General features: G+C 36.1%; 1 protein-coding gene across 1 annotated transcript in view; it reads right to left on the bottom strand.

The window, feature by feature from the left end:
• Nucleotides 1-4,241: 4,241 nt before the first annotated feature.
• The window catches only part of CYYR1 (cysteine and tyrosine rich 1), a gene marked incomplete at both ends in the record, with an annotated part of 110,729 nt that continues 103,992 nt past the window's right edge, over nt 4,242-10,978 (bottom strand). Inside the window, one exon of the mRNA XM_080696351.1 lies at nt 4,242-4,375. Within this exon, the coding sequence (XP_080552477.1) occupies nt 4,242-4,375 (134 nt within the window). The remainder of the gene's footprint in view (nt 4,376-10,978) is intronic.

Here is a 10,978-nt window from a genome sequence, read left to right as displayed (position 1 = left end):
GAGAATTCAACTTTGAATGGTATTCCCTCCCCATTTTGCTTAAGGAACAGTCTATTTGCAGCAAAATTCTCAAAATTACAGAGACCCTGGCACATGGAGTATCATAGCTGCAGTGTAATTGGGTCAGATCACACTTGAAGAAAAATTAATTAAACCATATGTGCTATCAGCATTGTGCTAAATACTTCACGTGAATAAAGGAACCCCTTTACAGAATAGTATGGAACAAAATCAAGAGTGCTTAGAAATCAAGCAAGTAATTCAAAAGAAATCCAGCTTTTAGATCTCACTGGCAGTTAGACTACATTCCATCAGCTCAAAGTATTTCTAATTAAGTTGCCTAAATGTATAGATGTTATAATTTATACCTTAGGATATAAAGTATATATTCTTAGGGCTGATTGTTTTCTTTAGAAAAATTCTTAGCAACATTTTGGAATTTCACTGAGTTTTGATAATGATACTGGATTAAATATTTTAGATCTAATTATACAGCTACACAAAAGTCAAATAACCTATCCATGATATTCAATATAAAATTTTTAAGTACATGAAAAGATCTACATAAAAATATAAGTATAAAAGCTACAGCAAAATATAGCACATTTAAATTATTTATTAAGTGCTCTTACAGTTAAAGGTAGGCACTTTTTATAAAATTTACATTTTGGTTAAATGCAGTAATGTCATATCAATATCTTATTCTTTTACATTAACCGTATAACTTTATCCAAGAGAGTAGATTATCAAAATTTTACAAAAGAGGAATAAAAGTTTGTCTTAGTTACATTTGAGTGAAATTCCATAGACAGAAATCTAAATTTTTTTCTTTTTCCTTTTTGTAAGGCTGCTATATATCTTCATGGCCAAGTTCTAAGATTTTGCTACCTGTTATAAAATCCTTGGAAATTTTTGGTTTCTCATCTTTACTCTAAAGTCAGGCATTTTTTTTTGCCTATAGAACACAATACAATTCTTCCTTACACTTAGAAAAAATTTGTCATAATTCCTTGACCAAAGTCAGATGATCTTCAGGAAGCAGTAGCTAGCATAGAAAAGCTCTTCACTTCTAGCAATTGTTGAGTACCTTTGATCCCGTTTTAACTCTCACATAAGATCCAACTATTGCTTTTACTCCTGGAGATATATAAATTCACTTCAAACCTACAGAAAAACTCATGAACAGAACTTGTGGGGCCCAAAAGACCCACTATCATTTTATTTTAATATTTTTTTTTCTAGGTATTTTTATTTTACTAGATAGCCAGCCAGATTCTGTTCAAAGTCTTAGTAACAGGGAGCTTCACAAAGCAATTTAATGATTAAAAAGCTCTAGTTCTTTTTTATACAGGCACAACTTGAAGATACTGTGGGCTCAGATGCAGGTCACCACAATAAAGCAAATACAACAAGTAAAGGCAGTCACACAATTTTCTTTTTGTTCCCCAGTACATACTGAAGTTAAGTTTACACTGTACAAAGTCTATCAACTGTGTGATAGCATCATCTCAAAAACACTTTAGTGCTAAAAAATATTATCTATCACCTGATCCTTTGACAGGTTGTAATCTTTTGCTAGTTGAAGGTCATAACTCGAAGCTGGTGGTTGCTGACTGGTCAGGGTGGTGGTTCCTGAATGTGGGAGAGGCTGTCACAAATTCTTCAAAGAAGACAGTGGAGTTTCCCTAATGGATTAACTTTTCTGTTCATGAAAGATTTCTCTGTAGCATATGATGCTGTTTGATAGCATTTTATCCACAATAGAACTGCTTCAAAATTGGAGTAAATCCTCTCAAACCCTGCTGCCAATTTATCCGCTAAGGTCCTGTAATATTCCAAATGCTTTTGTCATTTTAACAATGATAACATCATCTTTACCAGGAGTAAATCCCACATCAAGAAACCACTTTCTTTGCCCATTCATATGAAACAATTCCTCACCTGTTAGACTTTATCATGAAGTAACAGCAATTTAGTCACTTTGTCTGGATTTCTAGTTCTTTTGCCATTTTTACAACATCTGCAGTTACTTCTTTTACTGAAGTCTTGAAACCTTCAAATTTATCAAGGAGAGTTGAAAAAATTCAACTTTTTCCAAACTCCTGCTAATGTTGATATTTTGACCTCCTCCTGTGAATCATGAATGATCTTAATGGCATCTGGAGCAGTGAATTTTTTTCCAGGAGGTTTTCAATTTACTTTACCCTGATCCATCAGAGGAATTGCTTTTTATGGCAGCTATAGCCTATAAAATGTATTTCTTAAATAATAAGACCAAAAAGTAGAAATTAGTCTTTGATCCATGGAATTGCAGAATGGATTTTGTGTTAATAGGCATGAAAACAACCTTAATCTTGTTGTACATCTCTATTGGAGTTCTTGGGTGACCAGATGAATTTCCAATGAGCAGTAAGTTTTGAAAGGATTCTTTTTTTTCCCCTGGAGCAGTAGGTCTCAGCAATGGGCTTAAAATATTCAGCAAACCATGTTGTAAACAGGCTTTCTTGATTTAGTAATAGAGCATAGGAAGAGTAGACTTATAATATTTCTTAAAGGTTTTAGGATCTAGAGAATGAAAAATGAGCACTGGCTACAACTTAAAGTCACCAGCTACCTGAGCCACAATAACATTCATCTTGTCTTTTAAAGCTTTGAAGCCAGACTGATTTCTCCATGGCTATAAAAGTCCTAAATAGTATTGTCTCCCAATGTAAGGCTATTTCACTTACATTGAAAATCTGTTGTTTAGTGTATCCACGCTCACCAATAACCCTAGCTTGATCTTCTGGATAACTTTCTGTGGTTTCTCCATAAGCCCTTGCTGTTTTACTTGCAGTTTGTGATATAGATTGTGGCTTCTTTCCATAAACCTCATGCATCAACCTCTGTCAGCTCCAAACATTCTTCTGCAGCTTTCTACCTCTTCTCAACCTTCGTTGGATGGAAGAGATTTAGGCCCTTGCACAGGATTAAGCTTTGTTCTAAAGAAATGTGGCTGGGTTGATCTTCTCTCCAGTTAATTAAAACTTTCTCTATATCAGCAATCAGTCTGTTTCTCTCTCTCTCACCAGTCATGTGTTCAGTGGAGTAGTGTATCCAATTTCCTTTCAGAACTTTCCCTTTGCATTAATAATGTGGCTAGCTGGGGTGACAGGGCCTAGTCTTTAACCTGTCTCAGCTTCATCCATGACTTCCTTTCTCATCATGCTTAGTCATTTCTAGTGTTTGATTTCACAGGAGAGATCTGTGACTTTTCTTTTCACTTGAACTCTTAGAGGCCATTTTAGGGTTAATAATTGGCCTAATTTTCAATATTGTTGTGTTCTAGGGAGTAGGGAGGCCCAAGGAGAGGAAAGATATGGGGGTCAGTCAGTGGAGAAATTGGAACATACGAAGTATTTGTCTGTCTAAGCTCACTACCTAATGTGCACAGTTCATGACATTCCAAAACAACTACCATAGTGACATTAAAAACCACTGGTCACTGATCACTATAACAGATAATAAAATAACGGAAAATATTGCAAGAATGACCGAAATGTGACAGAGAAACATAAAATGAGAACACTATTGGAAAAATGGTGCTGATAGACAGACATTCTGGTCACAGGGCTGCCACAAAAACTTCTGTGTGTTTAAAGGGATGCATTATCTGCAAAGCGCAGCAAAGCAAAGTGCAATAAAGTGAGGTATGCCTGTAAAACCAATGGTCCCTTCCAGTGACTTCCATCCAGTGCCTCAAACACTGTTAGGAACATGTCAGGCTCTTAAACAATAGACACTTACTGGTGAATGACAGAGTAAATAATTCTGATTCTGACCTTCAAAACCACGTGAATAATGCTTTTCCCTAGGTAGGCCAGGCCATTTCCCTGTCCTAATTCAGTCTTCTCCTTTCCAGGATCAATACTGATACTTCCTTCCTTCATCTAGTCCTTAAACAAGGATTATCAGATAGAGATTCTGTCAATCATATTCCTCTTCTCTGAATATACTCAAGTAGATCAGTAGATCTCACGAAGTGTGGCTTCATACACCCGAGCATAGTACTCCACATGGGGTCGGCTCTGAGAAGGGTAGAAACCCTGTTTTTCTTATCATGGACAAGCAACCAGAAATATTATTATCTGACTCAAAATGTATTCCTTAGAGCCATGCTTTCCTGCCTGCTTCTCAGTAGTAGAGGCATTTTATTCTGGGCAAGGTCACTGATCAGCACACATTTTGTTCTGGGTGCAGAATCATTTCCTGGAATTTCCAGGATAGGGAGGGGGTGGAGAGCGCTGTGCTGAAGTCTGTGGGGTCGGGGAATATGGAGGAGGCAGGTCCGCACGGTATTCCATCTCATGGTCATTACTGTAGGGGGGCGGTGCCACTGAAAAAGAAAAGGTTAAGAGCATCAGTCATTTAGAAGTATTTGAACATCTACTGCATTTAAACTATTGGATCAGATGCTTTGGAAGGGAGCAAAATTTATATGTGCAAAATTCTTAATTTTTTTTCAGGTGGAGGACACGTATGTGTTTTAAAAGGGAATGTACTCTGAAATGTGGTGCTTGGACCAAAGCGTTTGGAATTGGTGGTTTAGGGACAGTTTCTCGGGATATTGTGGTAAAAGGGCAGAGGTAGAAGAAGCTGAAGAGCAATTCAAGTTTGACCCAAAGCACAGAAGCAGCAGGAGGCCACTTTTGTCTGAATAAAGTATGCCTGGAGAAGAGGATAGAGAAATAAACTAAGGAGCCTGGTTTGTATTATCACTGTGGTGGATGACATGAAGTTGTCAGAGGTATTTCTGAATATGTTTGTGTGTATGACTTGGGAAGATGACTCGCTCAGCAGTATGCACAGGGGTAGACTGAGGAAAAAGTGAGAGGATGTAATAACACCATGGAGGATTATAAGGCGCTCAGTCAGTGTGGGGAAAGCATTCAGAAGAGCCCTGAGCAGGTGTGTGCTTAGGGCATGATTAAGTGTGTGGGAAAAGTGATATGTGGGTGGAGGAGGTAAAGGTAGTGGACACCCACTGTATGTACAGGGCAAGCAGGTTAGAGAATGATGAAGAATTTAATTTTCTAAGTCTTTTTTACACTCTTATTGGTGCATTATAATTATATACATCATAGAGAAGTCCATGGTGACACAAACACACATGCACACAACGCGTGTTGTGTTTCCATCTGGAGCCCGCCCCACTTCGCCCTCCCCTCCTCATATGCGTGAGATTGGAGGTGATACCTTGACGTATGAACACAGCATTATTTGAATCATTTTTTTCATCAGTTTTCCTTTTTCCTCTCCTTACCTCTCTCTTCTGAAACCCTTCTACTATTCTTCTCATCTCTCTTCTCATTTATTTGAAGTCCCTTTTATTTCCTATTTTTCCCCAAATTTTCACGGATAAGACACAACACATGACCCTGGAGTTTTTGTAACTGTTTAACCACCATATATTTATATATTTCATCTGGACCTTTCCTGTTGTTGATTTCTATTTTCACTCCAGTATGATCTAAAATGATGCAAAGAATCATATCAATGTTTTGAATTTCCTTTGTGGCCTAAAATATGGTCTATTTGTAAAAGTTTTCAAGAGCCGCTGAGAATGTGAATTCATCTCTTGTTGGATGGAATATTGTATACACATCTGTGAGGTCTATTTGGTTTACAGTATTCCTGAGGTCTGAAGAGACTTTGCTGACCTTTGTCTGGATGATCAATCTAATGGTATGTTAAAATCTCCCTGTATTATTGTATTGGGGCCTATCTGAATCTTAAAGTCAAGTAAACCAAACCTAAGGGTCACTGGCATTGAGGAAGGTCTTGGAGTGTAAACCGAAGGCGTAACAATCTCTTCAGAGAATTTTCTAAGTCTTTTCTGATAATTTATCTTATTTCCTGTAATATATGTCAATGTGTTTTACAATCGCATTTAATACAATTTAAAATGTCTTCGTGTAGATGTCTATTTTGCAGTGATCACAATCCTGTCTCCAAGATTGGAAGACAGGTGAACTAAATTTCATCCATATCCTCAAGAACTGAAACATTCTACAATTTCTGAGCAGCCCTGCAGCAGCCAATCTGAAGACATGCCAGAGGCCGAATCATTCTTCGGATCCAGTTTTACCTGGGAACTGGCATGTCTTACCTGGTTACCATGGATATAGCCTAAAGGTCTAGACTGGTGTCATGGTGATGCAAATAAATGGCCCAGCTTTAAATATTAGAATGCTACTTTTAAAAAAATTATTTCCAAGTGTCATCTAAATTATGCTCTTTCCTTATAAGAAGAGTTTGATAGTGTTCTGATAAACAGGGATATACAAACATGCAACTTCATGCAAACACAAATTATGTTTTATTCTGGGTCCTTGTGGCTTGCCTCTCTTTACCAAGAGCTTAATGACTGCAAGCGTTTACTAATCTCCCTATGGTTGGAGAATATGAGGAAGCAGAACTCAGTCACATAAGAAAATAGGATGAAGGAGCTGCAGAACTGAGTGGGACATTCCCTGAGAATTACTCTACTGAAAAGTCCTTATTGCACTGAACAGGCTGAGGATTTTTGGCAGAGGACACAGCTTTGTAAATAGGACAATAAGAATGCTTACAGATGCTCGAGTGCTCCTTCAGACCTGCACTATCCTAAGCTCTATTTTCTACAGCAAAGTGGAGCAACTCTCGTAGAGTCTCTACAGGTTCCCTCTGAAACTTGGTTTCATTAGATCCCAGAGCACTGAGAAAAAGATTTGCAAAAAACTTTATCCAAACCATGAAAGGAAACACTGCATCCTCCATGTAAGCTAGGAAGTTCCAGCAGGACGCCCATCATACTCTTTCTGGTAAGACTGTAGCTCACCACTGTTTTTATGCTGAGTATTTCCCCCACCTTTCTCTTTGTTTTCTTTTCTTTGGATTGGTGCATTGCAGTCATACATCTAAATGGAGTACAAGACGGTAGAGGCATACATGCACCCAAAACTCAGTTAACCCTTATACAATCCCCACCTTTCATTTGAGAAACAAACACAAACTGATTCTACAGATTGGTTCAACATCATTCTGTCATGAGGTCATGATGTGTGTTTATGTGTCTGTAACAAAGTGTTCACACTCAGCCATCAACATAGCAACTGCTGGAGAACATGTCAGTGGGAATCCTTGTGGCATATGCTGTTGTAATGTGAATGAAAAAATCTCAGGTATGAAATAGTGTTTTTTCACTCATGAGGAAACACACCAAAGTGGTGTGTGCATCTCTGTTTGTATCATTCTGGACTTTATTATGGTAATTGCAGTGCGGCAATAAAAGTATATTAAAGCAGCCTTTGCATTTTGATAGAGTGATAATAGAATGTTTAATAGTGGCATTTTAAGGACAATTCATTATGATATGAACATGGTATAGCTTTTTTATTAGTTACTGGGAGACATTGTTAAATAATACTTTTATAATGATGGACTATGTTACCTTTTTTTCTAATTGATAACAAGGTGTACTAGGCAAGCTTTTAAATTTATACATGTTACTATTCCTGATTAATCTCAAGAGATTAAGATTTCTTGAGATTTTGTTCTTCTTTTATAGTCAAATGAGTTTTGCAAGGTGTGAATGCAGTGGAGATATGAGGCCTTTGAGACTCTTTCGTGACAAATATCAATTCTCTGACATAAATAGGGTAAATATGCCATTTAGAATCAATGTCCGATATAGCTGTTTACAATAATAGACACTGAAGGACAGAAAATTAACAAAAATTAATATTTCATTCCACTCATACCAAGATGCCTGGTGTTATCAAAGCTACTCAACATTGTTTTAGAAAATTTGGAAATGAAATAAAATCATCCATAATTGTCATCAAAATTTAACAAATAAAATCTTCATATATTATCTTCTAGTAACTGATGTGTATTTATGTTTTGCACTTTGTATTATTAACATCTTCTTCATTCTCTTACATGTTCTTCACAGACTTTATTGTTAATGCTGTCTATTAATCCACTGCCATTTATTTCCAGGTTAAACTTTTTAGTAAATTTCATTGTTTAGAATCCACTGTAAAATTATTTTCAAAAAGAACTGTTTCCTCTTATTGGGGTATCAATAAGGCACACCGGAACAAAATAATTTAATATTATGTTAATTTAATAAGAGAAAACTACTGCTCTTCCTTTTATTTTGTCATTCCTTTGATAAATAGCTAGAGTTTACATTATTTAATATTTTGTTTAAAGTTAGAAATTCATACTGGGTGAATTTGTTGTGTTATGGACTAATAAGTTATAAATTAGGCTCTTAATTATAATTGAGAGATAATTAAGGTACAAAGATATAAACAAGCACATAAATTATGCTTTTCTTCTTAACGTAATTGTCAAAATGGTTTATTTTATCATATACTTTTTACTAGCATTCTGAAGTTTAAAACTTGTATATAACAAAACATATTGTCCATCCCATCCTTATTATTTCTTCTGTGTTGTTTGTAAGGATAAATATTAGCTTTCTTTCTCACATGGCTGATACATAATCATTCTAAATTTCTCTATTTAAAAGTATATATTTAATGCTGCTTTACATTTGTTATTTTATTTGTTATATATTTGCATCAAAGCTCATACCTTCTAAATTTTAAATTTCTGTTAAGATAAATCATCTAAGTATGTCTACCAAATATTCTTACCTTTCATATTGTTGCATTTCTTTTAAAGTGTGTAAAATTCAAATCTACTATTCTGTTCAACAGTTATATATCTTGATATATTTATATCAAATATACCAGAAATAGCTCATTTTAATTATCACTGATTTTATTTATTTTTTATTTATTTATTTTTTGGTGGTACTGGGGTTCCTGGAAATCCTTCTACTTCTGGGCTACACTCCCAGACCTATTTTATACTTTTTTTTTTTAAACAGGGTCTCAGAAGCCAGTGTGGCTGGCTTTGAACCTGCGCGATCCTCCTTTCTCCACCTTCCAAGCGTTGGGATTACAGGCATTCTCCACCACGCCCAGCTAATTACCACTGATTTTAAATGGCTTTAAATCTGGTAAGACTAGTGAATCTGATGATTTATTTTTTAAAACAATTCCTCATATTTTCAAGGAGTGGAACTTCTCCATTCCTCCTTACTTTGCTACTAATAATTCTCCTGAACCTGGCCCAGAGCAGAGTATTTAAAAGTATTTAAAGCCCACAAATTTCTGGCAAGAACTCCACTGCTCCCAATCCAGTCACACAAACATAGTACTGCCTGTTTCTCCTCTCCAGTGGCCTTAGATGTAAGATATATTCGGACCTATTGTTCCCCTTCCTTTCAGATGACATCAAGACAAGTCCTATCATGCTTTACACCCTCTGTTAAAATGAGGACAACCATCATTGTAGACTTTAGTCTAGGAAGTCTTTGCTCACCTAATCAGATTAATTTTCCAACCCCTCCCACACCCCAAACCCAGACATACACACAGATACACACTTTTTATTGTGCTTGGTGGAAAAAAATGGCTGACACCAGAAAAGTTCCTGTGTTTCCTCTTACTTTGTATTTCTTAACTTCATAACCCCAGCTCAGAAAACAAGGAAGTTGCTTTATGATTATGATATTTCTCAGAGAGATAAAATTTATTGAGAAGGCATCTGCGGAGAGGAAGAAAGATCCAGGGTTGTTTTGAGTTTTAAGAAAGGACAAGAATGTGTGAAACAATTATCTTGGGTAGTGGAAGTGAACATTCATGTGACCATTTTACTCTAATTAAAATCTGAATTTGCATGATAGGATGCCTTCCTTGGCAGACTATAAAACCAGAACAGCTATTTAGCTATTTTTCTCTCACATCCTATAGTCTGTAGTGCCTGGATTTGCTCAGGGTGTTTGTGATCTTTGTAACTGATTTTTAAACCATAACCTACTCCTTTACAAACCTGAGTTCATTTGTAACACATATGCCATGAGATTATACTACTTTTTATTTATTATTATTGATACTTAGAGCCATTTCTGCCTCAAATCCATATTTGCAAGACACAGTTAGCATCTGGTCCACATCTTCCTCTCCATCCAGATATCTCCTACCATTTTTTTTTTTTTTTTTTGAGGCAGGGCAAAGTACCTAGGAACAGGAAGGGTTAAAAGAAACCTAAATAAAGGACATATTTAGGGAAAGTTCGTAGATACAGGGATAACAATACAAGTTAAGAAGGGATAAAAGGTCACTCTCAAAGAATCTCAATGACTACTCTATTTTGGGGTCCCCTTCTCCGTGTGTGTGTGTGTGTGTGTGTGTGTGTGTGTGTGTGTGTGTGTATGTGTGTGTGTGTGAGAGAGAGAGAGAGAGAGAGAGAGAGAGAGAGAGAGAGAGAGAGAGAGAGAGAGAGCGCTTGTGTTTTCTATCTTACCTTGAATTAGAATAAGGTTTTATTTCCCTATCCTCAACTTGCCCTTCTACAATCTGTTAACTTTATTCTTTAATTTTGCAGACAAAGAACCCAGTAAGAGGAGGAAACTGCATCATTTGGGGCTGGAAAGGAAGAATTTGGTTACATTTTAAACATCCTATAGCTCACTTCTGTCATTAGAAATAATGGTGCTATTTTTTATTTTTTAAATTTTTCTTGGTGCATTGTAGTCATACATCTTAATAAAGTACAAGATGGTAGAGAAATACATGCACACATCACTCATTTAGCCCTTACCCAATTCTCACCCCATCCCTCCTCCCTCCCTCCTGCTCATGTTTGGCTTAGTGACTAACTTTGATATGTTTGTGAAGGAACTATTTTTATAAATCTTAATTTATAAATCTGACAACCACTATTTTTCTAGAAAACCCATTCTACCACATCTTTCTTGGACTTCACCTGGATTTCCAATTTACTGATGACAATTTAAAAAAATTAAATTAATGTTACCTCTTTCATATCTTCATATCTTCTTTTTAGCTTAAATTTATGTTCCGTCACTAAAATTCCT

The sequence above is a fragment of the Muscardinus avellanarius genome, assembly GCF_963383645.1.
Source record: "Muscardinus avellanarius genome assembly, chromosome: 5".
Classification (NCBI taxonomy): domain Eukaryota; kingdom Metazoa; phylum Chordata; class Mammalia; order Rodentia; family Gliridae; genus Muscardinus; species Muscardinus avellanarius.
Note: the sequence above shows the minus strand (reverse complement) of the source record. Positions and strands in the feature narration are given on the sequence as shown.